We start from the raw sequence: 19,575 nt of genomic DNA on the forward strand, positions 1-19,575 counted from the left end.
TGAGAGGCATACAGCATAGGATCTGGCCTAAGCAGGTGCTCAATTATTATGAGCTGCCATCATCGTTAGGCAGGAATATGACACTGGTAGTGTCCCATTTTATCCAGTCATGCTGGTTAAAGAATCAGATCAACATCAAGACATGACTTTAATGCTACAAAAGGAAGAAGACAGAGCAGCATCTTTGGCTTAAGGGTTCAAGAGCATGGGCCCTGGACTGGAGTCTAGCGACCTGGCTCTCAGGCTACCAGTGCCACCAGATATGAGATATTGAGAAAGAAAGCATTTAACTTCCATGGACCTTATTGTCTGCTGGTATAGGGTGGGACAGTTCTCCCAGATCACTCTTATAATCCCTATGGCTCTGATAACATCATTGTAAGTCTGGGATCGAATGCCCGGGAAGCCATGTACTGTAATGGAACACCAAACCTGGGAATCACAAGGCTGTGTTGTAAAGATCCTAGGACTCTGCATATCAGTTGGCTATCCAAATGGTAAAGATTCTCACATCAAACAGATCTGGGTCCCGCACAGAAGGATCCAAGCAGTTAGAATTCTAGTGGGTCTGCATAAGGCACAGGTGACAAAGCTGTAGACACCCCAGAACATCTTGACAGCCACATTATAGGCCCCTAATGTAACGGATGAAGTGCCCCTAATGTAACAGATGAAGCTCCACTAACTGGACAGGCTAAATTAATTTAGCATCCCGATCACAAGAATGGGATCTCTCCATTACAGTCTCATTCCTGTCCCCTATCTAGAAAAGCTTTGTCTCAGAAACTCATTGACGGGAAACCATCTGTCTTTGTGTCACTGGCGGAATGGCAAGTCTCTTACTTGTGCAATCTATTGACACTTTATGGCTGCCTTTAGTACCTGGGTACATATCACTGTTCTCCGAATGCAATTCCAACTGACGATGACTAAACACCAGCTCGGGGAAGGAAGGTAATGCTGTTCTGGGAGCACTCGTGGTCAATAGGAAACCCCTGCGTCGGTACAGAGGGCATGTTTAATCTGCTGTCTAATCAACATCCATAATGCTTAATAACGTCAGATTTTCAGTATCAGGCATCTGCCTTGCTATCGATACTTCATTTTGGCCGCACAATAATCTCTTTAAGTGATCTGAAAATGCCAAGGAACTTTACTACTCCATTTCCCCCCCTGAAATTTGGCTCTAAATACCACTGAAAGGAGAAAGTCGTCTTAAGATCCAGCTTTCAGCAATAGTTATTGATTTATGACCTCATTTACTGCCAGACGTAACTTAGTTAAGGGGAGTTCACGTCTGTATCTCAGCAACTAGCCTCTGCCCGTGGTCCCAATGAACAGGAGCACGATGCAGTTAGGCCTCAGGCACGGCACACACATCCGGAGCATGCCCTGCACAGACCTGCAGAAATACCACATCGTGAGCTGCTTGCACTTGTGCGCCTTCTCTTTTCTCCGTCCCATTCTCTGGTATTTGGCTGTTTGGTTCAGCAGGGTGCTGGCTTTTATTTAGGACTACCTCTGCTCTGAAACTTGCGTCTACTATCCGGAGAGAGATCACATCCATGTCCTCTGAGGCCATCCGATCTAAACTTCTCCCATGGCTTTTTTCACACCCTGCACAGGTGTCAGTCACCGTTTATATTCTACCTTTTCCCAAAGTACTGAAGCTTATCTGTGATTTCTCTCTGTCTTTCCCATCTATACCTTCCCACCTCACCTATCCAAATACTGTCTATTTTCACAACTCAACTCAGTTCCCAGGCCTCTATTTAACAAATAAGCTTCCTTGCCCAGTTGTCACACGTGTGCACCTCGATACAGACGTTGGATTAAGATGACAGGACTAGAACTCAGAAGATGAGCTGGAGGAGGGAGGCATTGTTGCCTCTCCCTTGACCTTGAACTTGAGATGCCCAGATGTGATGGACGACACGGTTGGGAGGTGGGGAAGGCCCATCAATGTCACGTGGGTCAGGCAGGGCTGGGCTAGTTATACACAGAAGTGTCCTCTAAGCCGGGCTTTTCATCCTTTCATGGGCACAGAAGTCATCCCAGATCTTGTTAAATACAGACGTTGACTCAGTAATTCTGAGGTGGGGTCTGAGATGTAGTATTTTAAGAAATTCCCAGGTGCTTTGATGCTGCTGGCCCAGGGCCTGTGCTTCGAGTAGAAAGCCCTTAGCCTAGGAGGAGCGATGAGAGATGATTACCTCTCATGTGCATTACTTGGTAGCAAGTTGTGTGTCTCACAGTGTGACCTGGGCTATGCTGAGGAGGATGAAAGGAGTGGTGTGAGCCCTCCCTCGGAGCAGTGTACTGGGGAGGGTGTGTGTGTGTGTGTGTGTACGTGTGTACGTGTGTACTTGTGTGTGTGTGCGTGTGTGTGTGTGTGTGTGTGTGTGTGTGGTGGGGTGATTACAGAGTAATTCTTTGCCAAGAAGAGGAAGGGGCGAGTCCTCTCTACTGGGAAATTCTCCCACCTTTCCCTGACCTTGGGCGACCAATGTTGGAATTTAATAAGGGACCCAGAATCTCTGACATCATGGCTGAAAAGTGAGCTCCTCTGTCCTGAAGTTTCTTCCCTCATCAGCACATGATCATGTAGGATTACCTGCTCCAATAAATAACTGTTCTGTGATTGAGCGGTTGAACACCAAGGCCACTTATAAGGTTTAAATCCTGGCTCTCTCACTGGCTAACCCTTTGACCTTGGGAAAATTATTTAACTCCTCCATGCCTCACTTTCCTTCTTTCTACCTGGAGATAATGAAAGCACCTACCACGTAAGATCAATGTGGAGAGTGAACAGCCCCTGCCAATCAGTAGCAGTTCGCTTCATGATACTTAGTAATTGTTAGTGACAGTAAAACTTAGTAACTCTCAGGTTTTACTACTATTACTAAAAATGTTTCTTTTTTTAATATGTGTGTGTCTTGGCTTTTCAACAAAATTATACTTTATAGCCTCCCTAAGGGACCATGCATTACACTTCTTAATATGCCATCATGGTCTTACACATGGGCGCTGCGATGAGAAACAGCCAGAAGTGTGTGTACTTTATTTCTACGGGTCACTGACGTGACCTTCTGTAGAGACACACCAGTAGGCACTTTTCTCTATTCTCATTCTCCACCTTCGCCATGTCCTTCTGTGGCCGTGGCACGCGGCCAAATACTTAAGAACGCAAGAGGGTTAAAGCAGCGGAGATCTCGTTATGGCCCCTAACTGTTGGCAGCTACTGTGTTATGTACATTTTGTATATTATCTTATTTAATCCTCACTACAACTCTCAGAAATAGAAAAAAATTATCATTTTTTCTCATTTTCCAGAAGGGGAAGCTGAGGCACTGAGGTGTTCAAATCTTGTCCAAGGTCACCCAGTCAATACAACATTCTGATGTCAGGCCCAGGCGCCAGCCTCTATGATACAGCTCCAAGTAAGGCCCCTGACAATCAGCAGAACTCCTGCACGTATACAGACTTCCTTCCAAAACATCCTCCCGAGAAGAGTCGTAATTAGTAATAGATAATGATTATCATTAAAATTCTTCTTTGCCACAAGATGTATGTTGTTTCCGTTGCAACATTATCTTAATTGTGTTGATTTAATTGGCAAAGTATACCATTTACACTATTCAAAGTGTCTTCTTCCCATAGTGTGTTTTAGATTACCACCTTGAAGCACTCATATGCTTTAACATCCTTACTATGAGAAATGCAATACAAAATCCATAATTTTAGTTAAAAAAAGGAGAGAGACACGGAGAATGAAGGCAAGGATTTCTTGGATAAAAACTGCAACTTAAAAAACTTCCTGATCTTAAGGCCATATTATAGATTGGATGCCATTAAGGTCTTCATGAATGTTTAAAGTGACAGCATTCCACTGACATTTAATTCCAATCTAACTTGAGAATATTTACCTTCGATATAGACTCACGTAGCTACACTTATAAAATTATACAGTAAAATAAAAGGCCGGTCATCCACAAATGTCCATCTGTCATTGTTTTAAGCCTAACGCTTTTCATTATATATTTATTTGGCTCTTGTGTTTTTCAAGATACTTTTTTTTATGTCAATGAGAGTTAAAAACCACGCTGGTTAAAGTTTTGCCAAATAAGCACAAAGATAAGCCTAGCTAAAGAAAAAAAAAGTACAGACCATGAATTTTTAAAAGTTCATACATAATGTATCATAAAAGTAGGATGAGTAATATGGGACATGGGCTTTAATAAAAAGCTCCTTGGCCATTTCTCAGAGACTTTGAGATGTAATCAATACCCAAAAAGGTATCTTGGGGACGAGGCAAGATTTACGATATTTTTGCCGAGAGTGACACTTTCTGCTTACTTCATCAGCTGGGGGACATGATATTGAATTGCAGAGAGCACAAGAAAGGAAAGTATTTTTAATCTGCCTGACAGTGCTTCAAGGATGCGCTTTATGGTTCACTTGTGACATCATTTCTGATGGAAGGAAGGAAAAGAACAACCTGAACAAGTGTTCTGAAGGCGACAGGGAAACTCACGTGCATTTCAACATCAGTTCGTGAGTGCGTCAGACTCCGGCTTCTTTCCACATCTGAGAGCAAATCCCCGGTTGAAAGATCTGAGATGCGTGAGTGAAGTTTCTGGGTAAAAACAGGCAGACATTTTGAACAGTGTTGATTTAATCGTTTGTTTCAAATCTTGCCTTGGACAGGTAAATCTCAAAAGAGTTGACATTTCTAGATTAGATAACATATCCTAACTCAAAAGAGTTTATCTGAGTTTATCAGTGTTCTGTATACACACGTGCAATTACACATTATAAACAAGAATCACACTTTCATAGTCTGTCGGTATGTGCTGGAAAATAAGTAGTAAGGAAAAAGAAACAGCAAGAAAAATGTGAATGCCCCAATACACTTATTGGCTTTTGATACTAACATTAAATTAACTTTTGATATTCACATTAAAAAGCACTCACCATGTTAACCTTATTATGTTGAGTAGTGGTTAAAATCTGAGCAAATGATTATAAAAGGGACCTTATTTCTAAACAGCACTGATCTTGTGACATCTTCCCTTGCACACATTTTAACTCAAAGTCATTAATGTCATCTGTTAGGAACAATTAATGTGAATAGAAAATAATTGCATCAGGGATCTGGGGACTTGGAGGGCTTTGTGCATTAATATTCACATGCTATTCGATTATATACTCAATTCTTTGTTTCAGCTTTGCTTGGGTGGCCTGCTAAACCAGGGACATTTCACTATATTAATCTTTATCCTAACTATTCAGGCTTTTCTGTAGATATTAAATTTGATCTTTTTAATTGCAAATACAATAAAACTCGTGATTTATGTCTAATGTTTCTGCTAGGCTGATGACATTTTAAAAATGGTACTCACAGCCTGGTTTGTCTTGGTTACAACTTTTGTGACTTCAGACACTAAAAAATCGAATCGAATAAGTAAATAACGTGGCTGAGATGCCTCCCTCACCTCTGAAAAGTTTTTCTATTCCTTTTCTTCCCCGGAAAGGCCTTGCTGCATACTGATGTTGATCTGGGAAACGAATAGTTCTCTGCCAATAATTAATGCTAGGACCATCTTAGCGTGCAGGGGTTGCCCAAGGGTCACTTTGTCCCAGCAGATCCACCATGTTGTCAGCAGGGCTGTGAACTCCACTAAAATGAGCCATATTTACTGTTCCCCATTTTCCTTCAGGTTGAACTTGTGTGAAAGCCCTGTGTACCTGGTTAGTTAGTCACTCAACAAACATCTATTCAGCACCCACTGAAGGATAAGCACTCTGGTAGCATTGCACTGCATCCATCTGCAGGAATAAAGGCAGTTTTTGTTTTTTTTTTTTCTGCTATGGATCAGTTCTCCTTCTTTTCAGTAGAGCTTAAAGTCATTTGCTTCAGACTTACACTCTTGCTTCTCTCAATTTGTGTTTGTGGAGTTACTTTCACCAAAAAGAACATAAATCCTAGATATCTGGTTTTCCATTATTTTGAAGATTCTAATTTCTCCAACAATGGCAAGACATCAATAGGTTACTAGAGCCAGGATGTTGTTTCTGCACAATATTTATAATCCTTATCTCGAGCTCCCTCTAGAATCAAAGACATTTTAAGCCCCGGGATCTGTCACACGACGTGTCACACTCAGTAAGTACCCAACTGGTGCTTGCTGCAGTCCATAAAGAAAAAGATGTCTATATTTTCTCCACCCACATACAGGTTTTAAGGATTCAGACAGTGCCAAAAGAATGATAACATTCTAAGACTTAAGAACACATTTATCAATATGCAAAGAGTCAAAGAATTTACGGGAAATGACATTCAACAAAAGAAATGATGATTTTGAGTGGTATATCATGTGATTTGGGGGAAGAGTCCTCATAGATTAGATATTTGACTTCTTATTCAGTTCATGGTTACACTTCTTACCAGATATATGATGTCATTGTTTTGCTTTCTGAATGAATATGTGTATATATAAACCCATCCTCCTAAATGAGGTTATATTTTAGTTATTTTTATGCAAATGGTCAGTTCTCTCCATTGAAATAAGTGAAGTCATGAAGGAGAGGGGACAGATCCTAGGGCAAGGGGACCTGAGTTTCAGCCCGAAGGCACAGATTTTACCAGATCTCAGGATGTAATTGAACCTCTTTGTCTGAGATTCCCTGCCTGTTACAAAGGGATGGAAGAAGCTACTTAACCTACCTCTCAGGTAGGGAGAGGTATTGCCATAGTCAGAAAGGATAATAAATAAGATAGTACTGTGAAATTTACATAGGCTTATACCAATTAATTGTCGTAAATGAGAGTTGGTAATTTTTTTTTTTTATCATCTTCATTGGAGTATAACTGCTTTACAATGGTGTGTTAGTTTCTGCTGTATAACAAAGTGAATCAGCTATACGTATACATATATCCCCATATCCCCTCCCTCTGCGTCACCCTCCCACCCTCCCTATCCCACCCCTCTAGGTGGTCACAGAGCACCGAGCTGATCTCCCTGTGCTATGCGGCTGCTTCCCACTAGCTATCTATTTGACATTTGGGAGTGTATATATGTCCATGCCACTCTCTCACTTCGTCCCAGCCTACCCTTCCCCTCCACGTGTCCTCATGAGTCCATTCTCTACGTCTGCGTCTTTATTCCTGTCCTGCCCCTAGGTTCTTCAGAACCTTTTTTTTTTTTTTAGATTCCATATATACGTGTTAGCATACGGTATTTGTTTTTCTCTTCTGACTTACTTCACTCTGTATGACAGACTCTAGGTCCATCCACCTCACTACAAATAAGAGAGTTGGTAATTTCTTAAATGCTAAGGTACAAAGGAATCATTTGTTGTTATAGTTTACATGTATGTAAGGAGAATAAAAACTGACTTAGAGGAAAATAAAATCTACTTCTGTGTTAAGGCTGTAGGTAAGAAAATAAAAGGTAAATATCATCCTTTCACATAAACATCCTTCATGGTTAAGTAACCACAAAAGCTCACAATACATTAGGTGTTATACTTTTATAATAAGTATTTTTATGAAAGGTTTATATTTTCTACATATACATATATAATAAATAAATTTCCATAGAGAGAGGGAGAGAGAATATTACTTTTCAAACTGGTGTTGTATGTTATCTGGCCTTAATTCAGGTAGAATATGTACATAAGGAAATCAATTAAAATCATTGACAGAGTATAACTGACAGGAGAGTACCCCTGCCTCTTCAAGGAAGTCCACCTGCTTAGTTTGAGGGCAAATTCACTATCACATGACTACCTACCTACAGTTCATGTATACTGAATAAGTGTCCATTCAGATAAAATCTCCCACCTGAAAATTTTCAAACTTGAAATCTTTAGCCTACGAATCTGGATGAATCCTGGATTTGACTCGGACATGATTTTGTGTGTGTGTGTGCGTATGTGTCTTTGTGTGTGTGTTTAGACATGAGAGATAACAATATTACTCAGTATAGATTTGAAATTGACCTCACATCACTTCTTATACTATCTCAGTAACTGAGATTTCACTTGGTCTTAGAAATAGAGACTCCCAGCCTCACACATTCTCAAACTAAAGGCCAGTGAGATCTTTTCACTCAAATGCTTCCTTTCATGGTAACTGTTCACCCCTCCCTTCCTGCCAGACTGGTTTCACTGTTTCTAGAATGGGCCCCTCTCACTTCTGAGCTGGTGCTTTTTCCGTCTGCCTATAGCACACTCTCCCTGCTCCTGCCCACCTGCCTGAAACCTGCTCACTATTCAGGATTGCACTGAAACCTGCCTGTAGGGCTGTCTGTCATCTCTAGCCCCCAGTGGATTCCTCACTCAGATGGATTACGTCCTCCATCATTTTGGCCCATTACCTGAAGTGCGTAATTGCTGAATTGCTCATGTACTGCGGGGTCTATTTCCCTAATGGGGTGACCAGCTCCATGAGAATGCAGGCCAAGCCCTCGATTTCTGCTTTGTCCCTGTGGCAGGGGCTGGCTAGGTGTCATGGAACCCATTCCCTCTACCCTCTAGCCACACAGCTGGACGACATTTCCCAACACCCTTTGCAGTTAGGTGTGGCCACGTGACAGGGGTAGTTCCAGACGATGGGGTATGAGCAAAAGTGATACCCGTCCTGGCCCAGGAATATCTCCCACATGCGGTGTTCCACCCCCTTTCCCCTTCCACCAGTCTGATGCAGCCAACTCAGCACAGCAATCACAGAAGTCACGTGCTGAAGATGGAGCCAGCAGGTAGGAGGAGTCTGGATTTCTGAATAGTCAATGGAAAAGAGCTGCCCTGGGACCAGAAGTACCTCTTTTGGACTTTCCACGAGAAAGAAACCTGCACTGGGTTTGAGTCATTAATCATTTGGGGGTTTGTTTGTTATCAGGATTAATATTAACTGGCTGATGTCACCCTTTCCTGAGATAAGCACTCTATAGCAAACAGAGCAGTCACTAAATAAAGACACACATACACACATAAATTCATATGCACACATTATGTATATACACATTCAGAAACACATGTTCACACATGCATTTTCAGCTTCATGGAGAAGAGGCCTACTTTGTGTCACGATGCAGGGGCAGGGGTGAGGAGCTGTGTGACAAGCCATGGTGTAGATCAATCCACAGTCTGAACACACGCCTCACAACAGAATAAGATACGATGGTCAGCTTTGGGAACCTGGAAATGCCAGAGCAGCCGGGGCCAGAAATACAAGCTGGGGTAATAATTTTTGGTGGATGACTCTGCCTTCAGTCAGCCAGCTCTTTTTTCTATTTTACGGTTTTGAATCTGTAATTCAAGGCCGAGAAGGACTGCACCTGAGACCAGCTGTGCATTATCTGGTGGGATGGAGGTGGAGTGGCCCCTTTCACAGTAGCCCGGATGGCTCTGCAGCTCTCCAGCTAGTGATGGCAGCCGAGACTGAGACCAAGGTGTGCCTGGCCTTTCAGAGTGGGGCTGGAGGGCTGCTTTGCCATTTTTTGTATCTCTCCTCGCTCACGGAGCTGCGCTTCTTCAGATGCTTAGTGAAGGCTTGTTGCATTTAACAGAATTCTGCCTTTGGATTTTTGCTCAGTACCGAGACGATGCCACGACCGGAAGGCAGTGATTGCTGAGGCCAGGGCGACACTGAGTCCTTATTTAGTGGCACAAGGTGAGGTTAAAAAGCAGATTATCTGAGAAATGTGGGTAACATGGGAAACCATACTGGAAAAACCAAGCGAAATAGGGTGATGAGCAGCTTTTGTATTTACTGATATACTCCCTAAAGTCTGAAAAGGATTGTGTGAAGTTTTTCATTTCAGGATTTCAGATGTAAAGAGGAACATACAGAAAGGATTGTTTAACCATCGCTCCCTTATCTTCATTCAGATCTGGTGAGAGAATTAAGCTAATACCATAATCATGCATACAATTATTCTCCCCTCTAACTAAGAAAACCAAATACCTGTAAGAAAGAAATTACGAGAGTGAATATGGCATATATCTGATTAATGGACACTACCAACATGGGTAATTTAGGTTCAGCCACAAAAGGGGAATGTGAATTGGTGTTTTTAATCTGATCTGCTTCAATCCCCTTGATTTACTCAAGCTTGGTAGATGCTACAGTACCACGATCCTGAATTCTACCCTGTCCTGTTTCATATCCTCTAGAGTTCTTTCTCCCCCTTGTGGAAAAGGTCTCCCAGTCAAACGGGATGGCTTCTCTGCCCACAATTCTTGAATTCCTATTTTATTTACGAAGTGATGAGTTCTGCTATTGCCAAATGATCTAGGGCTCAACCTTCTTTACCGACCACATTTCCCTGAATTCTGTTCCTAATGCACTCTACCACCCATCAGAAGGTATTTTTCTACTCTCAAAAAACTGCATGGTGGGGTATGTAGGAGGGGAAAAATTTCCTGGCATTTGCCCACTCACCATTGGTATCTTTAGCCATTCAACACTCTCCCCAAGAGACACAATACCAGCAGCTGCCCCTGGTCACTTCTGGTCTCAGAGCCTATGCTCAACCGCTCTTGCCTGCTCCCTTGCTGAGCGCTGCTGCTCTCACTGCCCCATCTTGGCTGGTTGCTCATTTGTACTGGACCTTGTTTAGGAATCACCCTCCCTCACAGATCTAGTTGTAGGAAAAATGGGGCGTGAGAGGATGGTCGTGTCCTAGGTCTTGAGTGAGTCCCTGGGGTGGGCCACCAAGTGAGGGTCCTTGGCTTCGTGCAGGAAAGAATCCAAGAGCGAGCCGTAGTAAAGTGAAAGCAGGTTTATTTGGAGAGGTACGCACTCCATGGACAGAGTGTGGGCCGTCTCAGAAGGTGGGAGGCGGCACCGAAATATGGGTGGTCAATTTTTCCGGGCTGGGTAATTTCACAGGCTAAAGAGTGGGAGGGATTATTCCAGCTCTTTTGGGGAAGGAGCAGGGATTTCCAAGAATTGTGGCATCACTCACTTTTTGGCCTAATTTTATGGCTGGCCTCAGAACCGTCATGGCGCCTGCGGGTGTGTCACTTAGCTAATGCATTACAATGAGCGGATGATGAGGCTCAAGGTCCACTGGAAGTCAAATCTTCTGCCATCTTGGGCCGGTTCTAACTGGTTTTCGTCATATCCTGTTCTTCTTAATGTTGTGTCATTCTTTTAATAGTTGTACCCTGCCCCCTTCCTTCCTGTCTCATTGTGGCCTGGATCCTAGGCTGATTTCTTGGATGAAGAATTTACTGCTTCGTCAGCTGTGGCTTTGTTTTCACATTGTCCTGCCTCCACCTTGGAGATCTGACCTCAACTCACAGCTTCCAGAGAGCTTCCTAGAGCCCCACCCCTGCTCCCTCAATTCAGCCCATGCTGGTCCCCAGGCAGTGTGTTTCATCCCCTTTTATCCCAGCACAAGGGAAGCAAGTCTGGAGTACGGAATTGTGAAATCCTATGAGCATCTTTGGATTTTGCCAATTTCATGGCTTTTCCTGTGAGTTCACCTTTCTTGGCTATCCTCTGTTACAGGGGTAGAAACATGTGTGGTGGATTTGGTATATATTTAAGAGACTTGTTCTAAATATGGCTTGAATTAGACATCTCCTCGTTCCTTCTGTTGGGTAGTAAGGCAGTCTTCACAGGTATGCACAAGGCTCTGAAAGGAAATCCATGGAAATGTCCTAAAATGACTCAAAGCCTCATTAAGATAATTTTTCTCTGGAAGCTTTACTCCCCAGAAGATCGTCCAAAAACCCCCCCGTTTTATCTTTCTCACACACTAGACTTACACTTTTATTTACATTTTGCCACACTCAGAAATGTGATTTTTCATCAGCCCTTCCAAACCCCATCAAGAGATATTGTGGCAGACCCCTAGTTCACATTTCAGAGGTTTCATTCTGTTCCATTAAGAATTTATTATAAAACTGAACATTACATAACTGTGTATTATGTAACTGAGTATTATATAGTCCTTTCTTAGATTCACAAAAATTTGAGCCTAGGACAAAATATTTTTGGATAAAAGCTGATGTTTAATTAATTATGCCATAATTTCCATTTGGGGATACAAAGATAAAACATAGTATCTGCATTCGGTCATCTTGCTGATGCGACACAGAGCGTGTCTTTTGAATATTCTCTTAGAGGTCCTTTAAAAAATATGTCCATCAAGATTTGATCTCACTTCAGAGTCTGAAATTTTTAGAGCTAACTTTTTTTAGCCATCTACACCAGTCCTTGATGCAATTATTATTTTCCCTGACAACGTTCAGACTTGCCCTGCATATCCGTCTTTCTGTGACCCGTTCTGATGCATTCCGTTTCGCTGTGGATGGTGCCTCTGCATATGACATGGCTCTTTTCTACTTCCCTGGGATCCAAGGTTATACACGCTTTTGAAACAATTATTCCACAGCTATATTCAAAACCTTCCTCAAGGGTCCCTGCTACCATGACAACCTGATTACCCAGTGGCTGCCTAAGGGAGCATTTGGTTTGGTTACTAGGAAGTTTATTTGGGGCTTCTGCAGCTCAGACTGATGACTGGAGTGTCTCAAATCTGTCCTATCTTCTGAAATTCCATTAACAGTGCCCTGAGGTCCTGCGGGGAGAGGACCAGAGGGATGACGGATGAGGATATAAACAGCAGACCTTGCCCTCAGGAGTCTCCACTCTAATTAGTCCAACAAGAAGCATTCATGAAGCATCTACTATGTAAGAGTCCTGCCTAGGAACTATGAACAGACTCAAAGAAGCCCGTTAGTGGAGCCTATGATATGAATGAGGTGCCCGGACACACAGATGAGAAAAAAACAGAACAATTTTAAGGCAGGATATGCGAAAGAGGTCATGGTACAGGAAGAGTGATACGGAGGCGGGGCGGTGAGGGTAGGGGTCAGTGTGGCAACACAGTTAAATATAAATAAGATAATATTCTGTGAAATAAAGATTCAGGCCATACGGGCTTAGGTCTCCCTGTCAAGCTCCCAAATCCCTTGGTCTCTTTACATAAAACAAACAAAAAGGAATCAGAAGTATTTAATATGTAACAGCAAAGTGACAGGTGTTGGGAAACAGGATGTATGGTAAGGGCTTCAGCTCACTCAGACCTGGGAAGAGCCAGTTCCTAAGGGTGGTTCACACCTGCCTCCCAATCCTAAAACTCTTTGAAGCTTCTCTTTTGTCTTTTTGTGACTCCGATCTGAGAGAGGAAGTGATTCAGCACAGTCTGAGCCTATTCTGGGATCTAAGAGATACAGAAGTGCCTTGAAATTTCCATTTTTATCACTAATTACTTTAACAGGTACTTTAATAAGTGCTTTCCAATTGCCCCTGCTGTTTCGTAAAATTATCTACACTGCATTTTGTATTTTTAATCAAGCTTGATTTTTGAAAACTCTCCTGGATTTCTGAAGCTTTTTGACTTTTACATGTGGGGGAACAAATTTTTCCTCTGATTTCACGGAACTAAACGAATTAGGGAGAAAAACAACTTGACCTTCTGTTTTTACCGGACCTATTGGAAATAGCATTGACGGTCACTGGAGTCCAGTGCACTGTTTATTAGGAAGAAATGATTTACCTCCTGCCCTATGGGGGAAGAAGGGCACGGAGTGGAGTCCCTTCCCTGATCTTATCTCATGAATCCTCATGCTATTGAGTGGAAGAAGCTAAGATCTTAATTTTTACGGATGAAGAACTCAACCAATACTAAGGATGGTATCCAGTGTCACAAGGCTATATTCCAGTAAGTGGCAGAACCAGGATTCTCTCCCAGATCTGCCTACTGCTAAGTCCAAACTCTACCACATTCTGTTCACTTTTCCCCTGAAGGAAGGAAATTGATATCCTCATTGGTCTCTTCTGCGAGATGAGTTGCTTATTTCTGCCGAAGTGCTAAACCCACAATTTGGGTCACTCCCATTAAGTGAACTACGTTCCTTGGGAACTTTCCTGCCCAGAGCCTTTCTCAGAGGCAGATAACCCGTAACCGAAGAAGAAATAATCACAACAGCAGCAGTAACAACAACATCTGCGCCCACAGAGCTCTTTGTAGCACTAAGTATCTATTTCATGCATATCATCCTTGTAAATCCTGATCACAATTCACAGTAAGGGCTGTTATTATCCCCATTTACAGGTGAGAAAACTGAGGCACCGAGCTAAAAATATTGTCTAAGGTCATATAAACCATATTTAAATCCCAGGCAGCCTGACTGCAGAGTTTATATTGTTAATTCTACAATTAAATCTGGTTAATGATAGCTTGGTGGAAGCAACTTACTAAAATAACAATATAAATTAATTAGACAAGATAAACTACGTAGAATTAAAAATAGAAATAACTCTAAGTACAATGTGATATCTTCACTCACTATGCTTAAACATAAATCATTCATTTATTCAAAAATATACTTTCCTTATGAGAATGATTATTGTTGATAATGTTTTTATCTATCAGTGATGTTTCCTTCTTAGGTCTCTACGTTGTTTTCAGGGAAACGCAATTCTGTATATAAATATTTCGATCTAACTGAAAAATAAAACTGAAAAAAACAGCAAGCATTTATAGAGTGCTTGCTACATGCCTTGCTAAGGCAAAAAAAAAAAAAAAAAAAAGACATTATTTTTTTCTTATTTAATCCTTAGGATCACCTAACAAGGTAGAATCTATTATGAGCTCCACTTTTCAGATGAATAAACTGAGGAAGAAGAGAAGTTAAGGAACTGTTCAGGTCAGGGATCTGAACCTGGGCACAGACTTCAGGGCCTCTCATGACGTCCTCTGCTACTATGTCCTCTAATCCAGGGTACAACGATGGACAAACACAGTCCCTGCCGTTAAGGTGCTTCTGGGACAAGCCACCGGGCACCCTCAATGTCATGTGCCATGGAAAACCCAGCAGGGGACTCTGGGAAGGCTTTTCCTGGGAAGTGATAGGTAAGTTGAGATTTTATGAACAAGAACTGATGATTCAGGGGAAGAAACCAAGAAAGGAAAACAGGGCTTTCTGGGCAGAACCTGTACAAAGGTCCAGAGATGAGAGAGAGTGACATTTTTCTGCATATGGCTCAGCAAGACGACAGAAGCGAGTTCAAAAGGAGGAGAGCGGGGAGAGGGATGTCTCAGCAACAAAGGACCTGCGGCAAGTCACACGGTGGGTGAGAAAGTAGAGAGGCTGGAATTTGAACCCATCACTCTCCAAAATACAAGTTTCCTCCCCTCTTCTTCTGCCCACCACACAGTTTTTTCAAATGCTGAACTTGGCTGTGGGCCTCCATGGCCCTTAGGTACGTAAACAAGCACTGGAAGAAGAGACAGGAAGGGTCCCTAAGCAAATGTGAACACAGAGGACACACCCACAGCTTCTAGCCTTCTCGTCATGCTTCTTCCTGAAAGGGGTGCCAGGGGTTTCCAACCAGGATCCTCACTCACGCCGCATGCTAGGGCTGTGCAAAGAGCTGCCTGCATCCCAGAGATCTCTAGTCACTAATCCTGAAGAACTAGAGTGGCTCCTCCTGTGATGCCAGAGTGCTCTATGATCATCCAGGCTGCCAGCAGGAAGCCAGACCTGGGTCCCACTCTGTTCTTGCAACTTCGATGAGGAGACGTTAACATCAAAAGACTATTGTTTGACACTGAATCTTCTAGGAAGAGAAAGTGCCTTGTCAGTGTTTCGGAGAACCCCCCCCCCAAAAAAAAATCCTGCAGAATTATTTATAAGATGGGTGCCACCTGCCATGATTAAAGGAAAGATGAGAACAAATTGAGATGCAGAGTTTGGGAGATTACATAACCACTGGGACCTTCACAGGCTATAAGAGTCACTCTCACAACTTTCCCTGCAGGGAGTTTGGGGTAAGACATAGATCAGAGCGTTGATGAAGATGACTTCTGTGATGAGCCCTCATCTGTATTTTACAGCCCGAAGTCCTGGTTCTAGTGGGACAAGTTGCTGGAGAGTCCAATTCATTTCACAACATTTGTGAAGACATGTCAAGTAAAGGCAGTTTCTGGCTGAATGTTCGGCGAAGGCCTGTAGTCTCAGCTCCTTTGATAGTTAATATGAAGTTGTGTGTTATCAGGGTTTCAGACGCATGACTTCGGTTGGCTTTATAGGCTTTGTTGCTACGGATCTGAGTCACAGTTTCTCTGTAGCTCCATCCCCACAGCAGTTCTTTTTTAAAATCCACTCTTACTTTACCCCATAGTAAGGAATGCCTCAGGGTGTTATAAACAAGCAGTTGAAAACTGTTATTTATGTAGCTTCCTAATAGCAACTTGAAATATAGGGCATAAAATTACTAGCTTACAATATTGTTCAATATTAACAGTGGGAAGGGTAATATGTGAAACAGACATTAAAGGATTAGCTGTAAAATACATTTCACTGAGCTAAGTCATTTCTTGGCAAATGGTAGTTTCCAGCTATTAACATAGGATTTATCAAGTCGAGTGGATTTATTTTTATTTTTCTATCAGTTTGCTAAATATATTCTATATTTAAATTTCAATTTTGTGTGTATGTGTTTCAAGCAAATTAGGAGCAGCTGCTGAAAACAAAATCTGAGCTAGAAATGACACCAGAATTTCAAGTCAAAACTGCTCCTCGATTTCCCCAGCAAATCCTCTAGTAAGTTGACTAAAGATTCAGCTGTAACATCCGAGAGAAAAGTACATGATATGATATTACAGACATCTGTATGACAGATTAGAGGGTTTACAACTGCATCAGAAAATTCAGTAAAAAGGCATATCCTCCACAAGACATAAAACAATGCTTCTACCATTTTTGCTTGAGACTCAGCAGGCACAGAACACTTTGTTCTCATCAAGCATGTTCAGTAAACACTATGAATTTGTGAACCAGGCACCCAGAAAGAAGGTCGAAAGAGAAATTCCTAATCTCCTAGGGTGGAAATTGTGAAGTATTACATGGATATTTGATGCATAAACACAAATAACATAATCTCTCTATTTTCTTCTGAGACAGTCACCAGTTACCATAATCCTAAAATTATTCTGTGTTCTCAAATCCCTACAGATTTATTGATTTTCATAAATTGCTTTGACGGAAACTTTCTTAAAAGATGCGAACTAATCTTCCTCTGAGTTTCCTTTCATGTGATAACGTGTGCAACATTTTCAATCTCAGAGAATGCCAAAAGCGAGTTCTTATTTTTCAGAGGAATTGGCTAGAGATCTATAAATAACTGTTACAAAGAAATTAGTTATAGATCTATAAATATTACAAAGCATTATAGAGACAAGAAACTGCCCTGAGACTCATTTGTGAAACTATGGGAAAGTCCAAATTGCCAAGAAGTAATTATTATTTAGAATTCAGGATCCATTTTGAACACTTGTTACTAGTTAGCTAGTTTTAAAGATAATAATTTTCTTCTCAGACTATAAATTGGAAACCACAAATATTTCTCCTCAAATGCCCCATGTTAATAATTCCAGGGGCTTCAAATCATTTATTCCATATAAATCTCTGTTTTCTTGTTCAGCTGTTTTATGTGGGATGCTGTAGTTCTTTTCATAAATACTTTTCTATTGATCGAAAACTAATGAAATAAGACACCCTCTAACTTGAGCGCATAAAAGTATCGTCGTTGTGTTAAGATGTGAATCACTTATTCAGAAAGCTGGTAGTTGAGTCACAGAAGATATCTCGTCCAGTGTGTCATCAAGTGTGAAGTTCAGGTCCATGAGCCACGTTCACTGTATTACTGAAACACCTCAATTAACTGGAATCCAATGGACCCAAACCCTTGATTCGCTGGCATATTTAAAACAAAGAAGATAATAACTGCAAAGTCAGCTGTTCAACATTCAGTATAAATCCTGGGTTCAGGTTCACAAATTAGCTACTCTCCCAGACAGCACATGGCCCCAGGTGTTACACTGCTTGGGTTCAGATTCTGGCTTTGTGTGGCTTGGGGCAATTACTTCATTTTTTAAGTCTTAGTTTCCTTTATAGATAATAATAACAATATTAGTTCACAGGAGTTTATTGAAGACTGGATGCTCAAGAGAAGCAACTCCCGAAATTATAAGGCTGTGATAGGGACTCCATTCATTAAAATGCTTGGGACATATTAAATGCTCAATAAATGTTAGCTTTTTTCAGGACCAGTGACATAATTTGTGGAGCCCAGTGGAGGGGCCCATTTGTGAAAAAGACATTAAGAATTTCAAGATGGTGACAGAACAGCGTTAAATCAAGCACAGGGCCCTTCTAAGCCCCTATGTGATTGCACAGGTTCACACCCACGAAGTGTGCCCTGGATATCACCTTCTCTGATAATCATTAGACTCAAAGACACCCCTTAATCACACAAGGATCTGATTTGTTACCTTTACTAACCTAACTGGGGTAAAAGTGGAATTTTGAATTTTAACCTAATTTTTCAATAACAGAGTAGTATGCTTTTCCCCCCGTCTATCCTCAAGTAGTGACACTTGCCTGCCCCTGCAAACAGCCGTAAAACAGCTTCCTAATATGAGAATCACCTCCACTGAAGAACCACCGTTTTGGTAGCACATAAGTAATGACCATTTGAAACTCCAGAAAGTGTCAACAGAGGGTACCTGATGGAGGTAGAAAAAATACATATAGCGGGCCTCCCTGGTGGCGCAGTGGTCGAGAGTCCGCCTGCCGATTCAACGGACACGGATTTGTGCCGCGGTCCGGGAGGATCCCACATGCCGCGGAGCGACTGGGCCCGGGAGCCATGGCCGCTGAGCCTGCGCGTCCGGAGCCTGTGCTCCGCAACGGGAGAGGCCCCAACAGTGAGAGGCCCGCGTACCACAAAAAAAAAAAAAAAAAAAAACATATAGCAAGGAAAAGTCAGTTTTTTCAATTCTAAGTCACAGTTGCTTTACAATCAGAATGCTAGGAGCGACTTCAAAGTTGCTGCCTGTTTTCATGTATCCCCTTTTCTGTCCCCACAGGACGGCCACCCATGCCTTGAAAGGAAGTCCTGCCTAGACAGGAAATCTGGAAGGAGTCTCCTGCTAAGGCAGCAAGATGGCCCCAGGTGGCAGTGGGCAGAGCGACATTTTATATTCACATTCTTCTTTCTCTGCCCACCCCACTGAATCCCTGCCCTACTCCTTAGCAGCTCCACACGCCTTAACGCTCCCTGGTTTCCTTGATCCTGAAATTCACTTGCTGACGCTTGTCCTGTTGCTGTCCATGGTCCTTAACATGACACAGGGTTGAGGACCAGTTCTTAGTAAAAACCCTGGACAGACAATTGATAAAGGCGTATAAAATGGCAAATGATGACTTCAGAATTCTATCCCATATAACGTTTCCTGAGAACTGACAGTTTCCTTCGCTACTGCACTCTCTAGACATGGCCTCTCGGAGATACAATAAATAAGTGCACTAAGTTTCTCCTGCCCCCTCCCCCTCAACTGCCACGACTAACTATAAATTACCAGTTACAATAACAACTGTTACTATATTACACCACATGGTACTGGTACCACGTATCTTACAATATGAAAATCCTTTAACAATCTGTCTCTAATTAATTTTAGCCTGGACCCATTCGGTCATGTGCCA

The 19,575-nt window shown here is 42.1% G+C and overlaps 1 protein-coding gene across 1 annotated transcript in view; it reads right to left on the reverse strand.

Moving 5' to 3' along the window:
* NCKAP5 (NCK associated protein 5) overlaps positions 1-19,575 on the reverse strand; it is a 906,625-nt gene that overhangs the window by 104,430 nt on the left and 782,620 nt on the right. The window contains exon 10 of the mRNA XM_065880133.1: positions 4,535-4,636. Within this exon, the coding sequence (XP_065736205.1) occupies positions 4,535-4,636 (102 nt within the window). The remainder of the gene's footprint in view (positions 1-4,534; positions 4,637-19,575) is intronic.

Source organism: Phocoena phocoena, chromosome 7, assembly GCF_963924675.1.
Source record: "Phocoena phocoena chromosome 7, mPhoPho1.1, whole genome shotgun sequence".
Lineage (NCBI taxonomy): Eukaryota > Metazoa > Chordata > Mammalia > Artiodactyla > Phocoenidae > Phocoena > Phocoena phocoena.